The following is a 20,667-nucleotide window of genomic DNA, read 5'->3' as shown; positions in this document are numbered from 1 at the left end:
TGTGACTCACGCTCGGAGGCCATGGTGATCACGGACTCCGTGGTGGCATGGTACTCGTCCTCCTCCATAAAGTCGTCCTGGGACGACGCGTCCCCCTGGAAGTCGTGATGGTCCAGGAGCTGCTGGAGCGGCGGCGCCTTGGGCAGCAGCTGGTTCACCACCTCCCGGCTGATGTTGGGCGCCTGCTTCAGCCGCAGCTTGCTGAGGATCTGGGACTTGATGGTCTCCAGCCTGAGGACTTTGCTCTGCTCCCTCCAGACGCACGCAGAGCATTCGTGGGCCCCGGCGTCCTCGTCCAGCAGAGACAGCGCCGGGTCCGTGGGCATCTCGCTGGCCGGAGGCTGCAGCAGCAGATTGGGCTCGTCGCTCCCCGACTGTCCCAGGGAGATGAGCACCGTCAAGCACAGTAAAAAGTTGTACCTCGCCATGACGCGCTGATCAAGCAACACAACTTTTCCCCCCTCACTCTCGGTTTATCCCGTTATATTATGCCCTTAATCTCTCAGATGTGTGCCGCTACTTGCCTTATCCTACAAAAGGTAGGCAATCAGTGATATTCATCGACTCCAATGCGATCACTCTTCAGATGTTTAAAGCATGGAGCTTTAGCAATGAATTTAAACAAAAAGTGCGTTCCAGTGTGTCTCGGTATAGGCTGCTCTGATTGAAAGTAACCAATTGTCTCTCAAATGTATGCATAGCCCGCCTCACATGTAAATGGTTGTTTTGGGGTCCGCTGTTAGATAACAATTTAGTCCATAGAGGTGTGAATGTTCAGAAGTGTCACTGAAAAATGTGCAAGTGCGGTCAAACAGGGGCTCTTTATATATCTCCGCTGCCCAGTGTCGTAATCCGTCTCCATTGGCTAAGATTGCAACAAAAGGCTTTTAGGTCTGTCACCAAGTCAAGAGGGATAGAGCGAAGGGAGGGAGCAAGCACCATTATGAGAGTATAAATCTTCTTACAGTACAGAAACAATGTCGCAAATTAAGAGATATAGCCCAATTAGGTTATTGCGTCATGATGATGAGAGAAACTAGCCCGCAGCTCCTGTTGTTGTTATAGCCTAGGCTGTTGGAATAATGATCCCCTTAAATTGCACACATCAAAATAGTTTCTGCTGCGTTTCAGAAAGAAGCCAATTAACACTGCAGTTAACTCTTTTAAAATGATAGACCCATTAGCCATTGCCAGTGTTGGGCAGTACAGTAACGCATTACTGCAATTTTATTAATTTCCAAGTAACTAGTAATGTAAGGGATTACAATTTCCAAAATGTAATTATATTACAGTTACTAATCCCAGTAATTAGTTACTGAATTACTTTCTCCAGCGCTGGCACAGCAAACGCAATTCGTTTTTGTCCTATATGCAAAAAAAATCAAAAGTATGCAGTTCCCTTGACAAAATCAGGTTGAATGAGAACCTCAACCTATGGCATTGTTGGGAATACTTAAAATGACACTTTCTTTTTACACTCATAGCCTACTTTGTTTTATGACTACTCTCTATTGATAAACAAGCTGCCATGTATTCACACATAAGCTGACTCATGAACATTAGACTGACTTCAATAGCCTATTAAAATGGGGGTATTGAACAGAAGCTATTCCAAGAAACTTGCATCATCATCATCATCAACTTCCAGTTACTGACTCTTTTGAGTGCAGTAGAGAATGTGCATTACTGGGACAGTGTGCTCTCATCTACTTCACTAGGTGGTGCAGGTGGTGCCAGAAATTATTTGGCACAATTCCTTGGTGGTGCCAAAGCTTGAGAAGCCAGCATTCACCAACCTGACTCATGTTCTGTGAGAGACTGGCACCCCCTACTGACCCTGCATGTGAACCGTCTCTGGCACATAACCGCCACTAAAATTATATGTCTCCTGCCTCTGTTAACATGATAGTAAGTGTACAGCAACAAATAATAACACAGTGATTTAAACAAGTTTATTTTTTATTTTATTTTTCCCAAATCTGTAAATAAGACAATATTAATAAAATTGTTCAATAGGTTCTGGATAAAATCTCGAGTAAGAAAGATGCAAGAGCACATTCTGTAAAATCTGCATTACGACAAAAGAAAATATATTTGTGCATCACAACTGTAGGTACAAAGCTAGATAACAGAACTTTAATCCTGCAAGTAAAGCTGAATGTTTCATGTTCTGTGGTGTTGACTAGTCCTGCACCTACACCTTTACTTTAGTCTGTTACACAACCAGAAGTATAAAAGCAACAGTTTGAATAACAAGTAAAATATTTCAGATCCAAGTTTTGAATTTAACAGAAAAAAACAACCTAGGGAGAACACTAGATGCAAACATACTTAATTTTGGCTATTTAAATTTTGACATCTTAAAACCCCACAGAACATTTAACCGAAGTGGGAATGCTCTCCTCATGGAATGCATCTGATCATGGAATGCATCTGATCATGGAATGCATCTGTTAATCTGATCTGCATTCGAGACAGAGGATTATCCCAAAAAACCAATAACCTTAACCGTGAAGATGGCACACATATGCAGAATAATGATATCGAACAATTCCAGTCAAGTATCCATAACTAGGTGTAACATCAGGCCAAAAACAAACAAACATCAAAACTCTCAGAACATCTACAGTACCTTCTACAAATCTGGTTTAAGTATTATGAATGGTCTGTCTGGGACCTGTTCCATATTGTCCCCTTTTCCTGTCCATTCCAATCGTGGGATTTTCTTTACTTCTCGTGTGATCAAATTGTCTTGTTTTGTTTTGTTGTTGTAGTTTTTTTAAACTTGTGTTGATTTTAATGCTGTATTATATGTAGACTTAGCTGTATGCAGCCTTCTTGGCCAGGGCTCACTTGAAAAAAAAAGATAGAAATCTCTGTGTTATTACCTTGGTTAAATAAAGGATAAAAAAATAGTCCTTATTGCTGAGATATTGTTGCCAGAATCTGCGTGACATTTCGTTGGCATGTCTTAAAGCCGCAGGTGAGGAACTGGCATGGTGACGTCACGGAAGAATCGATGTACAAGGGCGTTTTTGGCAGATAGCCTCTTGTCTGGGTCATAAGTCAACATTTGCTGCAAGAAAAATAAATGATAAAACAGAAATGTCATTATTCATACAGTATGTCCATGGACTTTCAAAATAATAGGTTCACTTTTTAGCTCATTTCCTTCATTACATCTCTATTTTACATCATCCAGAGCACATGTCTTCTTGTGGAAGTAGGTTTTAATTCATTAAAGGACAAACTTCCAAATAGATCTGATTTAAGTGAGAGATTGTAAACAACAGTAAGCAGTGGCTTGGTATTCACACTTTGACTGTTTTCACCTATAACTAGGGCCGGGCAATTAACCGAAAATGTATCAAAACCGACATTTAGAACCAACTCTTGCTCACGTCAATTAATTCAATTAATACTTTCCCCAATGCGTGCGTTCATGAACTGTCCCCTTAAAAAATACTATGTCGTGTTCAGCATGTGCCTCCACCCTTTCCAGTTTTATTTCCCCCCCACCGCATTTGCACCAAGTCCTGTCAAGAGTGATGATTGGTTAAGGTTAGGGTAAAATATCAGGTAAGCCAATCGGAGGCAGAGTAGGGCGGGACTTGGCGCAAATGCTGTGGGGGTGGGGGAAGTGCCCCCATCCAACTAACGTTAGTCCGCCTTCACACAAATTGAAGTTGTCAGCATGGATGACACGAGCGAAAACACCGAGCCAACAAATAAACCAGAGCAGCTAATACCTAAAAAGAATGCTGTGAATTATGACGGCAGTGTTACATAAAAAGCATATGAAATAATCGTTAAGTAATCGTAATCGAGGTAAAAGTTTGAAATAATTGTGATATTGATTTGAAGTTACATCACCCAGCCCTAGCTAGCACTTCCTGTACAATCTGGGAACCCAGAGTCTATCAGTCTGACGACTAATAAGACTCCGGGACAGACGGCCAATATTTTAGGGTTTCCGCTGTAGAGCGGATGACGTTCCACTCCTTCCGTCATTGTTTACAGTCCTACGATGTCTCAAATGCACCTATTTATTATTAGTAGTAGCGAAATGTCGTCTGGACCTAAAATCGACCAGCTCCAACTCCATTCTCGCGTCACTTGGACTGCGTCACACGGAAGCGGAGGTCTTGGTATACAGCAGAAACCCCAAAATAACGGCCAGAGTCATATTAGTTATCAGACTGATAGACTCTTGCTGCCCAGATTGCTTCATGTAAGGCCTATGCAAATCCAGATAACAAAACACTGAATCACAAAATATAATGTAAAAATAACATGTTCTCACCCCAAGCAGTTCCCTCCCATCCTCATCGAGAAGAGGCACGACTTTGGATAAGTCCTGCCGGGCCCACCTGGGGAAGGACGGCTTGTAGTCGGGCATGGAGGTGACGCCCGGCCACGCGGCCTCGTCGGGGGTCCCCAAGGTGCGGAAGATTCGGAATAGCTGATCTATCTCCGAGTCGCCGGGGAACAAGGCCCTCCTGGTGATCTGGACAACAGGGGACAGGGAGATATACTATTGGTGAGTTGTCTTGCTTAATACATTATGCACACCATACAGTGGCTTCTTTTATTCACAGAAAAAAGTGCATTACCATTTCAGCAAAGATGCAGCCCAGGCTCCAGATGTCCACAGCTGTGGAGTAGTATTTGCAGCCCAGGAGAATTTCTGGTGCTCGGTACCAAAGTGTTACCACCTGAAAAACATGATCAAAGAAGTGCATAGTTAAGAAAGCACAATGTCTGACAAATCTGGAAAACAATCGAAACAGAATAGATTTTTTTTTACTATATCAATCATGGAATTAACATTCTTCAAAAATAATACTTGCAAATCGCTGTTTTTAGCAAGTTTCCCCCCCCACAAATGTCTCATCGCAATACATTGGTATATTTACTTGATATATTTGTTGACAAATATCTTAAAAACTTTAGCAAACACAGATGGTTCTTGGATCAAGGCCACTGTCAATAGCAAAATGAAAAACATTTCCAATGATCACGATTTGACTCTTAAGCTCATGACAAGATGAGCTTACCTTGTGAGGCACATAGGATTTGCAAGATCAGGATCATGCGAGAACCCATCTTGCCAGGCTTCACGTTATGCATTTGTGGCTGAACCCCAGTGGTTCGGACCAATCAACGTCCAATGAGGAACTACTGGCAGCTATGTGTGTGCTTTAGGTGTGAGGACAGCAAGAAGCCACTGCTCACAACAATGGCGGCTCCTAAAGTGGCCACCATAGATCAGGGGCGTAGGGGAGGGTAAACGCAAGTAAATGCAGTTTACCCGCCTCAAGGCAGAGAGGTCGCTCACATATTTTCAGATCAATAGTATCAGGGGAAACAAGGTGGGTAAACTACTCACCTCTGTATTTACCACTACACCCCTGGCGTAGCTGCTGCTATAACATCAGCTACATATCTGAACTCGAAATTATTTCTTCATTGAGAGAAGAGCAAAGATCAGCACTGAAGGCTTTTCTGGATGGAAAAGATGTTTTCGCTCTTCTCCCAACTAACCTGATTAACTCCCAACTAACCTGATTCATCTGATTGGTTGAAGTTACAGTATATTAGTCTGTGATAGACAGATGGTTCATCCAATCACCCGCCATATATTTTTTGAAAGTGCCTGCTCTTTTCCTAACTGTTTCCAAGGACAATATCTTAATGGTTCTGTGTAAAAAAAAACATCTGGCACACCGGGTAATAATGATGAGCAGGGCAGCCGTGCACCTTACCTCGTGAGTGTACGTGCGGACAGGCACCCCAAAGGCTCTGGCCAGGCCAAAGTCAGCCAGCTTGATCTCACCCTGGGCATTGATGAGGAGGTTCTGGGGCTTCAGGTCTCGATGGAGCACCCTCTGAGCGTGGCAGAAGGCCAGACCCTGCAGCAGCTGGAAGAGGTAACTCTGCAAACATAAGTGGGTAAGAAACACACACAGAGAGAGGTATAAAGTTAAACTTCTCAGAGTCTCAAAATTCAACTTGATTTCCAATAATATATAGGCCTATTTCACACAATGTGTTCAAGATAGCTGTAAATTCATAAGAGACCAAAACAAATCTGTTTTACAATGTAGTCCATGTGTACCTTAACCAGAGGCAGAGAGATACCAGTGACAGAGGAGGAGTCCATGAACTTCTTTAAGTCCTGATTGAGGAACTCAAAAACAAGGTAGAGCTTGTTCTCAGTGTGGATGACATCATGCAGTCTGAAAGATTTCAGAGGCAGATTAGATTAGCCAAATGTTACAGAACCTTCAAACAAACACAATTTAACTAATATGATCATCTTTCAAGAGGCAACATCAAGTACTTAATTAAGGACTTACTTGACAATATTTGGGTGACTGAGTTCTTTGAGGAGTGAAATCTCTCGGATGGCAGTGCTGGGTACACCCTCTGTTTCACTGAATGAAAGACATGGCATGGTAAATTGGCTGCATGTTTTAATAAAAGTTCATCTAATCCAGGTTATTATCTTATCTTAACTTGGAATAATTCTCCAAATTCAAATCCCTTTTAGCTTAATTTCATTCTCAGCTTCAGTTTATTTCAGCAAGTTATAAATTAAATGTTCACACTACGGCACAGAGCAAACAATGTGATGTCAGCTGTTATGTGACGTACAGTTGGAAGTGTCACTTGTTGACAAAATGTACTGTCGTCGCTTTTTGGACCAAAGAGTCTGCTAACCTAAGTGTTGTCACTACTAGCTTCGCTGCACAAATGATCACTCACTGGTCCACAACTTACCCCAAATCAACTCTCAATAACTGTCAAATCAAATGAATGCCTGCAAAACTGTTTACAGTTTTCGGATATGTGTGAGAAATAAACCAGCATTGTTTTTCAGTGGAGTGAACTTTAACGTTAGCATGTTTAGCTCCACATCATAAGCAACTGATAATCAACAACACTTACGTGTCTAGCCTGATTTTCTTGAGGGCAACGGTTTCTCCCGTCACTTTGTTATTTGCTTTGTACACCACTCCATACGTCCCCTCCCCGATCTTTTCTACTTTCTGAAACGAGTCCATCTGATCAAACCAGCGGAGTTGCGTTCGTTTTTACACCGACTTTTGTAGGCGGGTGGTTCTACATGGTATTTCTCGTCGCTTCCCCAAAAATAATCTCATTTGTCACATCAGCAATCATTTTACAAGGGGTAACGCTGTTTACGGAGTAAAATGGTTAGTAAAAAAACGGTCGGCCAGTCTCAAACTCTTGATGATTCAATTTTGGAGGTAAGAGGAAATAGACATTGCACAGTGAAGTGTCTTCTTCTTTGGTGTTTAATGGTGGTGGTGGTTGTTGGCAAACCGACTTAAAGGCGGATTACCGCCACCAACTGGACTGGAGTGTGGAAGAGTTATAATAATAATAATAAGAATAATAAGAATAATAAGAATAATAAGAATAATAATAATAATAATAATAATAATAATTATAATTATAATTATAATTATAATTATAATAATTATAATAATAATAATACTTATTATTATAATTATTATCTAAATCCCAAAAATCCCCCAAACCCAAAAACGTAATAATAATACTACACATGACGAGACAAAATGAGAAAAAGGAAAAAGGAATATAATATAATATAATATAATATAATATAATATAATATAATATAATATAATACTGTATAATATAATATAATATAATATATAGCCACTTGGAAGTCTCCTGTCTCCTGTCTCCTGTCCACTGTTGCACAGATGCACAGTTCGCTTGTTTATTCAATGTATATTAATATTGAGCGTGTCCAATTGCACCAAATCCGGCACTGCACATCATTGGGTCTCCAGCACACCAAGTGTGAAGTAGATCGGACAAATGGTTCTCGAGATATGCGAAGGACACACACAGGGGTGTGTCTACGGGGTGGCACTGGCCACTTCTAAAATCTGTTTGGCCACCCCAAGTGTCATCCCAAAATCCTGAGGGCGCGGCATCCGCGGCTGACATTACTGTCTTTCAGAGGCTGTAGCGGACTCATTTTTAAAGCTAAAGTAAAGATATCATAGGAAACTAGAAGAGCTAAGGTGTCCATTAATCATGCAGAGCTAGCTTGTCAGGAAGCGAGATAATGCTCCAAAGTTGGGCAAAATTTTGGCAATGGTGCAACAGGCCGACGGTGCAACAGAAGCATAGGGGGGAGGGTGGTGGGTAGGATAGTCTCCGTGGGATAATTATCAATAATAATGATAATGATAAATAATAATGTCCACATAAAATGTCAATCTAAAATGTCCAGTAAAAGTCCTTTAAAGTGACATATAATGGGGGAGGGGGTAGGATAGTGTCAGTGGGATAATGTCCATGTAAAATGTCCAGTAAAAGTCCTTTAAGTAACAGGGGACGGAAAGTGTGTAGAGCCGGTTGTGCTCAGGGGGCTCGGGGGACGGAAGGGGTGTGTGGCAGGAGTGACAAATTCCTGACTTGTGGGGGCTTTCAGGTCTCGAAGAAGAGAGGCGGGTGGCAGTTGGGTAGAAGCTGTCCCTGTAATGAGAGGTTCTGGTACTGACATCAGTCTTCTGCCATGGGGAGGACCCTAAAGAGTTTATGTCCTGGGTGGGTGGGGTCGGCGAAGATTTTCTGAGACCGCTTTAGCATCCTGGCAGTGTGTAGGTCCTGGAGGGATGCCAGGCTGCACCCGACCACCTTTTCAGTGCGGCGGATGATGCAGCATACCAGACGGTAATGGAGGAGGTGAGGATGGACTCGACAGTGGAGGGGCTGAAAAGTGCCAATCCTGCCTTTGGCACCTTGAACTTCCTCAGCCACCGAAGGAAGTACTGTACATCCTCTGTTGTGCCTTCTTGGTGAAAGCTTTGATGTTCGGCTCCCATTTCAAGTCCCGGCTGATGATTGAAACCAGGAGGCGAAATGACTCAACAGTGTTGACTGTGGAGTCACCCAGAGTGATGGAGGAAGGTGGGGCTGCATTCTTCCTGTAGTCCACAACCATCTCTCCACTGTCTTTAGAGCATTGAGCTCCAGGTTGTTTTGACTGCACCAAATCATCAGGTGGTCGATCAGGCTCGTCACCATTAAGCCGTTTTCCCACATGCGCTTTGTACCGCTAAATGACCGGAACGTGGTCTAATGCCTGCATGTGTGAAAGTTGTTGTGCCGGTATAAGCGCGACCCCGTCATCGCGGACATTTCACCAGTTTCGAGCCAGTCAGAAGAGCGGTATGCGCGATAACGGGCGCAAGTGTAGAACGGGTCCAGTCATTTGCCGGCATGGGCGAGGTGTACACACGTTGCTTAATGTTCCAGCGGGCATAATCTAATCATTCGCGCACATTAAAGCAACCTGGCGAAATGATCTTGTGATAATAAGAGCGGTATGTCAGCTTCATGTGTGGGCGTGCTGCTGATTTCCCCCTCTCTCCTCTCTGCTGCCTGCTCGCTCTCTGGCCACAGTCCTCCTCCTCCTTCAGTCACAGCCCGACAGGGACACAGACGAAGCAAATGCATGAAGCGAAATGTGGAAGTATTTTGCTTACGTTGCCGACAGCGAAGGCAAGCAAACAACACATCAAACGAAGCCAGTCTGTAAAAAGTGCTTCAACGCGACGCAGGTGAATGGATAAACAAGCAAACTTATTTCACCATCAGAGTTTTGCCGACACGTCACTCCCCACCCGCTCTGCAGTGCCGCCCCGCCCCCCAACATACAGGCAATTTCGCTGCTAGATTCCCACATGCGAGAGCCAAAGTGTGAAGGGAAATGTCCGATATTGACTTACAGGTAATTTTCCGGTACGCATGTGGGAAAACGGCTTTAGAGATAAGCCTTACTGGCTTTGATGGCTTACAGCCTTGATGGCTGCTATGACATTAGTTCCTGGGTCGCAGACCAGGGAGGAGTGATTTTGAGATCTTTGGGATCCATCTGAATTCTAAGACTATATATATATATATATATATATATATATATATATATATATATATATAATTATTATTATTATTATTATTTATTTTTTCATGTCAGAATGGGCACTTGAGCTGAAACAAATTGTAAAATAGGTCCTGGATTATTGGTATAAAAATGATGCATTTTCACTAATTTTACTGTCTGAAATACAATACCTCTCAAAATGCCCTGATATTCCAGAAATGTCCTGACTGGTGGAAATCCTGATGATTAGATATTAGCCTAATCACTAGGGAGTTACGAGATGGAAATATGGGACAACATGCGACCAAGAAAAAAGTAGAGGCTACACATTGGGTCCAGCACCTGCTTTGTAGACCGGTTGTTGGGATGTGTGCGTCTCCTTCACTGTTTCATACAATATGCGGCCAAGCATTTCATAATATGAATCATTGTATTCATCCTAACCTCAGAAAGTATGCGTTCAACATGTCTGCCAGGCAGTCAGTGATGAAGAGGTGGGACACGGAGCTGTAAAGGTTGACTATGGTATGTTGGGTCAGGATTAATGTGCTGGTTAGCTTTCCATTCTGTCGGCACATGAGTGGTCACATGCAGTGCAGCTTGAACAATATCACAAACATGAGACAAGCTTCGTGGAAAAACCACATCACTGGCACCGCAACAGGGTGGATGACAGGATGCTGGGGGGTGGATCTTTATCACTCCTCCTCCCTCACTACTCCTACTGTAGTGACATGGAGGAGACAAGTGGAGGAGAGGGGGGGAGGGAGGGAGGGAGAGTGGAGGTCATTTGGGACCGTTAATTTGCTACAGTACATCAAAAATGGGCATCTGCTGTTGATGAAGTGGTCCCATAACTGACATATATATAGGGGCTGTGTCCTGTTTGTCTAACAGCTGTCCTCTCTCACTACCACTCGTCTCACCAAGCAGCAATTAACTTCGAAGAGGCGAGGAAAGGAAGGGAGGAAAGGGAATGAGAGAAGGAGGAGAAGTGAACAGAATCCTTCTATCATCATAAAAGGGGCCCCATCTGATCTTTACAACTTTGGGATGCTCCCATAGAAGGTTACCTGCCGTAAGTGTGCTTCATTGCACTGCCCCCCCCCCTGGGAAGCCTGCGTCCCACTTTGAAAACCTGTGCTATATTATGGTATTTTTGTTATTGTAATAATTCATCGTAATCATCTCCATTCCTCCATGATTGAGTACATGCAAGCCTGCTTGTACAAAAGTTGCTGTTGTCAGAGTAACTGTGGGTGACAGAATGATCACACACACACACACACACACACACACACACACACACACACACACACACACAGACACACACACAATACTGGTTTCACATTATTATTAAAATCTTGCTTCTCTGGTTTCTAGCTGTCGCAAAGTTATGCAGCGATCCTGATTACAGACGAACCATGGGCCTAATTTATGTAAATTAATAGATGTAATGTATCAAGGGCATCCCGTTTAAGGTTTGCCTGATGTCGGCTACTTAAATGCTATGTGTGGGATGGTGTTCTTTCTTCACTATGTCACTATCAAATTTGCAAATCTAAAGCAAGATAATTGTGTGTGTGTGTGTGTGTGTGTGTGTGTGTGTGTGTGTGTGTGTGTGTGTGTGTGTGTGTGTGTGTGTGTGTGTGTGTGTGTGTGTGTGTGTGTGTGTGTGTGTGTGTGTGTGTGTGTGTGTGTGTGTGTGTGTGTGTGTGTGTGTGTGTGTGTGTGTGTGTGTGTGTAGGAGTGTGTGTGTGTGTGTGTGGGGGGGGGGGGGGGGGGGGGGGTATAATGCATTTATATTCACAATTATTAAGCTTTAAAAAAAGAAAAGTTTTAGGTTTAAAAAAAAATCTTTTCATCATTTCGATCAACCCATTAGTTGGAATGCAGTCCAATGCTCAGCTGAATGAATCTTTAGGTCATTAAAGAGGAACAATGAGCGGCCACAGTCTCACAAAGTGAGCACGGGTGTAGCTTATTGCGTCGGTTGCTCTTAGCACAGATTCTTGGAGCTACAGTACAGCCTGGGGTAGAGAGCAGGACGCTGAGGGAAGGATGTGGAATAAAAGGATGCTATTGATTTGGCATCCAGACCCACATCTTGTGATGCCCATGCACACATAGCTGTGAGGTCAGGCGTCAAATCAGGCATGACTCGAGGTTCGCTCACGGTTGCCGCCCATCTCTCGCCAAAGAGCGGGCATCACATACGACATATTCAGTCACACTGAAAAAGAAAAATATTTTCCAATAATGTGCTTATAATCTATATTATCCTGTTTGAGGAATGTCTGTTACTTGTATTCAGTTTAATTATTTGCCTTATTTCTATTCAGCTTTTTGGGGGTTCTAGGTAATGTAGCCTAGGTCAGGTGCAGGAAAATGTAACAAAAAGAAAGTAACAATATAAAAGGATATGAGTGAACACAACTGTTCAAGCAATAACAGTGTTACAGGGGTGTTGCACTAAATCAGCGCAACATAAATTATAAAACTATCCGTTTGCCAAAGTGGGCGGGGCCTGTTTGTAGACTCCCCATGATGTCAGAGGGTGAGAAAGTTTATGGTGCATCAAGACCCACGTCTCTTGAACACAGTCACATCTCTCAAGAATTCCAGGAGTTGAGTTGGGGTTTGGGGTGTTTGGAGGACCAGGGCTCAGAAAGAGGACAGGACCCCCGCTACACAATGAAGACCGTGACACTGTTGACGCTTGTTCTTCTGGCCTTTACATCTGCAACTGCAAGTGAGTAAATCTCAATTATTTGATGGAAAAAAATTATAATAATTGTGTCTTTGGGTGATTTTCCTCTAAGAACACAATCACACACACACACACACACACACACACACACACACACACACACACACACACACACACACACACACACACACATGTATGTATGTATGTATGTATGTATGTATGTATGTATGTATGTATGTATATACAGTATATACACACACACACATACACACACACAGTGCTGAGCGCACTGTGTATAAGTGATGGATGATGACGTATAAAATCTCGACATGCCAAATGCATTTGCTGCTGAATATAAATGTGACCATATGCGCAAATATTTTCCGAGTTATGTAATTCAGGATTAAAGAGATTTTTTGTTTCTTTCGGCACGTGATGGTTGAATATCAATAGTCATGTTATCGCAACGTGATTTTGAGTGATTAAACTTGAAGAAAATCCCCGAATGCAGTTCTCACATGCGCACGCACACACACACACACACACACACACACACACACACACACACACACGCACACACACACACACGCACACACAATCACATCACTAGCTGAGTAGAAGGCTGCCCCAAAGTCTGAGATCCCTCATTCCTGCAGTTGGGATTATGGATGTTGTTGCTCAGCTGATGGTCACATGAAAAGGATTGAGGGGATTGCAGGTCGATCATGTGACTCCCACTGCCCAGAACCCCAACCCTCCACAGACCTGCTCCCGCTTCTAAGAATCTTCATCACTGTTCAGATCATTAATCTGTATTTCTACAATCCCACAATCCCACTTGCAAGTTTTGCAAGTCCAAGTCAAGTCGCAAGTCTTTGAGCTAGAGTCCAAGTCAGGACTCAAGTCTTTGAGGGCAAGTCCAAGTCAAGACTCAAGTCTTTGAGGGCAAGTCCAAGTCAAGTCTAAAGTCTCTTATGGTTGAAATGAGCGCCGTTCTGTCATCTGTTTCCATCCAATCTGCTTAGAACACAGCATAGCTAAGGAATTCAAATCATGTATTGTGTTATCATCACTCCTTTATTAGCATACAGTACCAGCATTGATTAGTTGGTAGTATGAACACTTTAAACCGGCTATTGCAAAACTGAATAACTGATACTAATATAGAGAGAGTGGGCTGTGTCTGCTGGTGGTGGGAAGCCGGATTAAGGGTATGTGTCCTGGTCGCTGCAGTAGCGCCTCCTCTGGTCGGTCGGGGCGCCTGTTTGGTCCGGAAAGGAACGGGTGGGAATAGCGTGATCCTCCCACGTGCTACGTCCTGCCAGTGAAGCGCCCCGCTGTCAGGTGAAAAGAAGTGGCTGGCTGTGTCGGAGGAAGCATGGTGCTAGTCTACGGCTCTCCCCAGATCGGCAGAGGGTGGAGCAGCGACCAGGGCAGCAGGGGGAAATTGGCCAAGTGCAACTGGGGAGAAAATGGGAGAGGGGGGAAAAACATGATTAAAAAAGATCGGGAGAAAATGGAGGGAAATGTGTGTATATATATAGAGAGAGAGAGAGGGAGTGAGAGGCTAAAAAATAGATAATAATGGCAATTAAAAAAATTATAATGTTCACGAGTCCCAAATATCGAGTGCGAGTCTCAAGTATTTTAGGGACGAGTGTCAAGTCAAGTCTCAAGTCACTGTGTGTGCAACGTGCGACTTGACAAGTCCACGTCCGCCTCTCTCGGGCAGAGTGAGAGATCACAAAGAAAACTAAAACATCGTCTTACAGCTGAGGAACGGGATTTTCAGGGACAGAACAGAAGAATGAAAAGACTCAATTGAGATATTCTTGTTTCATTGGAAGCAAAGAGTCACTCTCTCACATGATGTTGGATGTTTGGGGTTTAGGAAGATGAGCAAAGCTGTACGATGTGTTCATTTCCCCCCTGAAGGCTTCATCACGCTTTGTCTTTCACAGAGCCTAAATCACAGTTCACACACTACCGCTCATGGAACTCACGGATGTATCCCACGTGGAAAGATGGGGACGCAAGATTCAGAGACTGTTGGTTCGGTGAGTTTCACTCTTGTTACTTCGGTAGGATCTGCTACCATGTCTCCTAACAGGCTGTCCACATAACGCCAAATTGTATGCAACATTGTTTTCCCAGGTGGGGAAGTGACCTTTGAACTCAAAAACGACGCGCCCACCCTGACCGGAGCCAAAGCGACCTTCAATATTGACCTTCGTTTCCCACCAAACCAAACGGCGCTCCCTGATGGGCAAGTGGTCTGGGCGCGTAACTGCACCATCAATGGTAAGCCAACTTCTCCACTAGACTCCTTGAATAGGCACCGCTAATACATTCTTATCACGCCACACATGCAGACTCCTGTTGATTGTTCTATTGGCCTGTTTGTTTTCCAGGAAGACAGTATCAAGAAGGTCAGGCTGTTTACTCGGACCGAGTTAGCGACGGCACCGGAGTCTTCCCTGATGGCACACCGTTCACCAGGGCGCAGAACAAGAAATCCCGCTACGTGTTTGTGTGGAAGACATGGGGTAAAGATGGTCCTAGCTGTATACTGTGGTAGTAACATTCCAAACTTGTCTTAATTTGACTTTCCTTTTCGGTTAGCAAATACTCTTTTCTTAGAATATAAAGACCCACTGATTAATAGAAAGAACAACAATATTTGAGCGAAGTATCAACTATCAGTATCAACTTCTCTATCCAAGGGAGGTACTGGCAGGTGGCAGACGGGCCGTCGTCCTCGCTCACCATTGGGACGGACAACGTTCCCCTCGGCTCCTACAACATGGAGGTTGTCATCTACCACTGCCGTGGGAAGGACAAGTTCATTCCTCTTGGCTATGCCTCCACAGTGTTCGCCATCACAGGTTACAGCATGAACTTTTTTTTGTATAAGAATATAGGCTATACAATACATATGAACACCATTACTTTTGATCAAATACAAGTCTATCATGTGACTTGACAAATATGAATTTGCAATATTTATATCACTTTTACAACTCTGAAGATAACATCGTGTGTTGCTCTGCCATCAGATCAAGTCCCATTCACCCTCTCACTCGCTCAAATCAATGATGTCAACCAAAATGACCAGAGCTTCATCCAGAACCGAGCCATTGCTTTCAGTGTCAAGCTCCATGATCCCAGCCAGTACCTCAGTGCCTCTGATGTCACCTTCAACTGGGACTTTGGTGACAACACTGGAACTCTGATCTCAAGAGAGCGCACTGTCACCCACACATACCTCTCACTAGGGAACTACAAGCCCCAGGTGGTCCTGATGGCAAGCATCCCCAACGACTGCGCAAACCCCACTGCTGGTGAGATGTTCAATCAATCGACTAATTAACAAACCCCCCCTCCTTTAAAAAAAATACTATACTGTCTTTAGGGGCTGTTCAGACAGGATGTGTGTTTTTGAGAAACCAGCGCCTTTCTGCAATTCATTCTCTATGGTGCGGTCCTCTTTCAAGGACCGCACCTGGCGTTTAAGCGCTCTGGGCGACTAGTGTTTTTTGGCAGCGCGCTCTGGGCGTCTCAAGCTGAAAAAAGTTGAACATTTGGAGGAAAAGCACGCTGCGCGTCAATGTCACTCCTCCTACCTCTTCTGCTGCCAGGGGGATCTTCAACCTCCGCTGCTGCCAGAATTGCCTGCATGTTTACAGTGTGAACAATCGACAACACAAAACAAACTAAACTAGCTGCCTACCGTCCGTGTGATCGTTGCGTCCTGAACTGTACTGCGCGTGGCGGCAGGGAAAAACAAAACAAAACATACACACACACACACACACACACACAAAGCGCTCCGTGCGCTGGTCTGTGCGCATTGGAAGCGCTCTCGACATGATTTCCAAAGCGTTCTGAATTCTGATCTGAAATACACACGTCCTGTCTGAACAGCCGCATATGTGTTGAATTACTGTAGTTCTCGGAAATACTATGCATAAGTTTTCTTACATTTTTTCCTGCAGCTGCCCCAACAGCAAACCCACCAGCACCAACCCCAGAAGGGGATGTCATTGATCCGGATGTGCCTGCTTCCGAGGCCGCTCCAGCTGACGACCTATCACTGGCTGCCTCTGTGCAGCCTGCCGAAGCAGCCAGCGTAGCCACAAACACAGACGATGCCGAAGCAGCCAGCGTAGCCACAAACACAGACGATGCCGAAGCAGCCAGCGTAGCCACAAACACAGACGATGCCGAAGCAGCCAGCGTAGCCACAAACACAGACGATGCCGAAGCAGCCAGCGTAGCCACAAACACAGACGATGCCGAAGCAGCCAGCGTAGCCACAAACACAGACGATGCCGAAGCAGCCAGCGTAGCCCCAAACACAGACGATGCCGAAGCAGCCAGCGTAGCCCCAAACACAGACGATGCCGAAGCAGCCAGCGTAGCCACAAACACAGACGATGCCGAAGCAGCCAGCGTAGCCACAAACACAGACGATGCCGAAGCAGCCAGCGTAGCCACAAACACAGACGATGCCGAAGCAGCCAGCGTAGCCACAAACACAGACGATGCCGAAGCAGCCAGCGTAGCCACAAACACAGACGATGCCGAAGCAGCCAGCGTAGCCACAAACACAGACGATGCCGAAGCAGCCAGCGTAGCCACAAACACAGACGATGCCGAAGCAGCCAGCGTAGCCCCAAACACAGACGATGCCGAAGCAGCCAGCGTAGCCACAAACACAGACTATGCTGAAGCAGCCAGCGTAGCCCCAAACACAGACTATGCTGAAGCAGCCAGCGTAGCCACAAACGCAGACTATGCAGCTGTCGTTCCTGCAGCAGAAGAAGCTGTGGAGCAAGAGACTGAGGTTGTGACTCCTGCTCCTGGTGCTGCTGAGACCGAGGTTGTGACTCCTGCTCCTGGTGCTGCTGCTACAGAGGATGCCCAGGCAGAAACAGTAGCCCCTGCTGATAATGTTATAGTCCCTGCTGCCACTGAGAGCACAGCTGTAGTAGAGGCGGCGGCAGCTGAACCTGCTGATACAGAGAATGAGGTTCCAGCCACTACAGGTGAGTGATCGTCATGCTGTGAACCAAGACCAGTGGTTCTCAAACGGGGTCCGTTGTAATAAAACAAAAGCAAGATTCTTATCAGATGGGGGACCCTGGGACAGAATCTTGACAAAATCCAAATTGGGGTCCGTGGTCTTCTTGACATGAAAAAGTTTGAGAACCACTGACAGTTCACGAGATGACCATTAAGGAAAATATTTGCAGATTCATCCCTAAAACCATCAGGTCACCATGTCAATGTCTGTAATCAAGTTCCTTTTCCTTTTGAAGAACAAGCCGCAGTTAATGAGGAGGCTGTTCCAGCTGAAGGTGAGGTTGAAGCAGCAGTGGAAATGGAGGCAGAGACAGATCCAGCGCAGGTCGCTCTTGTTGTGGCCAAGAGACAAGCACCAGAGCTGACAGCCGACTGTACGGTCTACCGTTACGGCTCGCTCGCCACCTCTGTGGATGTTATCCGTGAGTGAATAGAATTGTTATTGACACAATATGTCTGCAATACATTGTACCTCTGTGAATATTGTCGTTTTAATCATAATAATCACTCAAGCTGTCTCATCTCTTGAAATGATTATGCAGAGGGGATCGAGAGTGTGGAGATTGTACAGGTGACCAATGTGGTGGCGATGACTACCTCCGTGGAGCAGAATGCCGTGGACCTCACCATTACCTGTCAAGGAAGGTGAGTATGTTCGCCTATGATCCAACAAGGCATAGGCTACCTCTGAAATAACAATGATATCATATAATTACATAAGTGAAATATCTGTAGAATTCCAATTGTTCATTTTGTTGATGTTGTACAAGTCTAGGAAATTAACATATACAGTCATTACTATTCTCATTGTCAATATCTTGTCTCTATCTATTTTAACCTAAATATTGAAGACAAACAGTGTTGTGCAATTGGGGTAATGTGCAATTCTGTTCTTTTAGCAAATATACTTTTAAAATATTTTTAAAATCACAGACTATATTCGTTTTTACCTATTTTAATCTAAATACAGAAGGCTACAGTGTTGTGCAATCTGGGTAATGTGCAATTCTGTTTTTAGCAAATATATCTTTTATAGTCTCTTTTATGCATTGGATTGTACTTTTTGGGCAGTGTGCAATTTTGCTAACTGCAATAGTCCTGATGTATGTGCTGTATGTATTGTCTGTATGTACGTGTTGTCTGCCAAACAGCAGCCATAAGGTGTATGTCCAAGACAAATTTCCTTCGGGACAATAAAAGTCTATCCTATCCTAATATGTCTCTGCATCTTCTACTATCCTTCATTCAGCCTGCCGAGTGAGGTGTGTACTGTCATCTCGGATGCTGACTGCGTCACACCTGTGGAAACAGTTTGTAGTCCAGCTGCACCTTCTCCAGACTGTCAGATGATCCTTCGTCAGTTCTTCAACGACTCTGGGGTTTTCTGCATTAATGTCTCTTTGACCAACGATGTCAGTCTTGCCGTGGCAAGTGCCAGAGTCATTGTGACAGTAGGTGAGTGAGAGAAAGGTTTTTACTGCTCAATAAAATGTCTTTATTTGTTGGCCACTCCTCTTCATAGTTTATGTGCCTTTTTTTTTTTTTTTACAGGCTCCAATGCGTCCCCAGCTGGCACTGTAGCTGCAGTCCTGGGTGTTTTTGTCCTTGCCTGTGTTGTCGGCAGTATTGCTCTAATGTACCGGTGAGTGCCCAGCTCCTCTCAGTGCTAAAGAAATCACATCTTCTATTTTCCATTTGGTTGTGACTGACTTCAATCCCATTCCTCTCCCTGAACAGGCGGTTCAAGCAGTACCAACCGCTAAGTGAAGACCAGGGTAGCAGCAACAGCGCCGGAAGCTCCACAATAACATCAGTGCCCTTGCTGTTGTGGAACTTGCTGAGCCGACAGTCACCAGGAGAAAGCCGGCCGCTGCTTCAGGGGAGGCTGGTGTGAATGTCACTACTTCAGGGGAGGCTGGCACATTGGCTTTACACACACACAACACTGTAACTGAAAACATGACTGTAAGCCCCAGTCAATGTACTAAGAACCAACCACTCTAACCTATAGATTAACTGAGGCAATCCCCTGTGTGCATCAAGACATGTAAGAATGGATTCAAATTAATTAAAAATATTAAACAATTTCTGAGGGACCTGCTATTTATTTTGACCTGCAGTCATTTCTATATATTGGTATTGATGGTTTATATTAAATGTAGTAACTTATTCTCATATTTTGTGGACTAGCCTACCTGTACTAAGTCTGTGGAAAAATCAACATTAACAGTTTGGAATAATGTATTTTCAATTCCCTTCCAATGTAATTTGAATCACTAACATCACAGCACTTGTGTGTGTCCATGTTTAATACGCTAAAATCAATAAAATGGAACTTTGTCACCAACTTACATTTCCATTTTTACCCCTCTTTTCAATACCTGGTAATTTGTCACGTGATGAATAAACATGTGATATTCAGTCATTCATTCAAGCATGCATGCATGCATTCATTCATTCATTGAGATTAAAGTGAACAAAGGGATGGTCTCTTCACGCCAGATCCATGCATAAAGGATGTCTCCAAAGACAATTCACAGCAGCGCTCAGAATAGATATACCAATAACACATCAAAAAAGTGTTAACACACTCCTCATTCACAAATTACATTCAGACAACACACAATAGGCTATTCCTACTATGCTGCTTGCATGACTAGAACTATTCCACTAATATCTGACATCCTGAGTCTGACGCATCGCTGTGAAGAAGGCAGAAGAGAAAGGCAGAGAAGACGGCAGGTGTCACTTCAAACATTGAAATGAATTATTTCACAAACTCAATCTTGATTCAAACATTGCTTTTAATTAACTCCAAGACCTAGGGGTCTTGTCATTTCAGCACCATAGACAGCGCCCACCACACAGTGTGTGTGTGTGTGTGTGTGTGTGTGTGTGTGTGTGTGTGTGTGTGTGTGTGTGT

General features: G+C 44.1%; 3 protein-coding genes across 4 annotated transcripts in view; 1 reads left to right on the top strand and 2 right to left on the bottom strand.

Moving 5' to 3' along the window:
• The window catches only part of LOC310799206 (growth/differentiation factor 11-like), a gene marked incomplete at both ends in the record, with an annotated part of 50,197 nt that extends 49,769 nt beyond the window's left edge, over nucleotides 1–428 (bottom strand). The window contains one exon of the mRNA XM_083661771.1: nucleotides 11–428. Within this exon, the coding sequence (XP_083517897.1) occupies nucleotides 11–428 (418 nt within the window). The remainder of the gene's footprint in view (nucleotides 1–10) is intronic.
• A 1,550-nt stretch (nucleotides 429–1,978) lies between these two features.
• cdk2 (cyclin dependent kinase 2) lies at nucleotides 1,979–7,229 on the bottom strand. 2 transcript variants are annotated; one of them, XM_083661550.1, is made up of 7 exons: nucleotides 6,952–7,229; nucleotides 6,360–6,437; nucleotides 6,119–6,239; nucleotides 5,766–5,936; nucleotides 4,614–4,715; nucleotides 4,304–4,534; nucleotides 1,979–3,076 (listed from the first exon to the last, which is right to left on the bottom strand). In XM_083661550.1, exons 1-7 carry the CDS (start codon nucleotides 7,065–7,067, stop codon nucleotides 2,972–2,974), a joined length of 924 nt encoding a protein of 307 aa, XP_083517676.1. In that variant the 5' UTR covers nucleotides 7,068–7,229; the 3' UTR covers nucleotides 1,979–2,971. The 2 variants fall into 2 exon arrangements, with proteins under 2 accessions (XP_083517676.1, XP_083517677.1); XM_083661551.1 differs by having other exon boundaries at nucleotides 4,304–4,507.
• A 5,340-nt stretch (nucleotides 7,230–12,569) lies between these two features.
• On the top strand, nucleotides 12,570–20,091 carry pmela (premelanosome protein a). The gene is made up of 12 exons (XM_083661555.1): nucleotides 12,570–12,701; nucleotides 14,621–14,716; nucleotides 14,814–14,960; nucleotides 15,071–15,205; nucleotides 15,383–15,544; nucleotides 15,716–16,000; nucleotides 16,655–17,707; nucleotides 17,981–18,166; nucleotides 18,287–18,389; nucleotides 18,994–19,199; nucleotides 19,296–19,386; nucleotides 19,482–20,091. Exons 1-12 carry the CDS (start codon nucleotides 12,644–12,646, stop codon nucleotides 19,636–19,638), a joined length of 2,679 nt encoding a protein of 892 aa, XP_083517681.1. The 5' UTR covers nucleotides 12,570–12,643; the 3' UTR covers nucleotides 19,639–20,091.
• The last annotated feature ends 576 nt before the right edge of the window (nucleotides 20,092–20,667 follow it).

Source organism: Poromitra crassiceps (assembly GCF_964638095.1).
Source record: "Poromitra crassiceps genome assembly, chromosome: 27".
Lineage (NCBI taxonomy): Eukaryota > Metazoa > Chordata > Actinopteri > Beryciformes > Melamphaidae > Poromitra > Poromitra crassiceps.
Note: the sequence above shows the minus strand (reverse complement) of the source record. Positions and strands in the feature narration are given on the sequence as shown.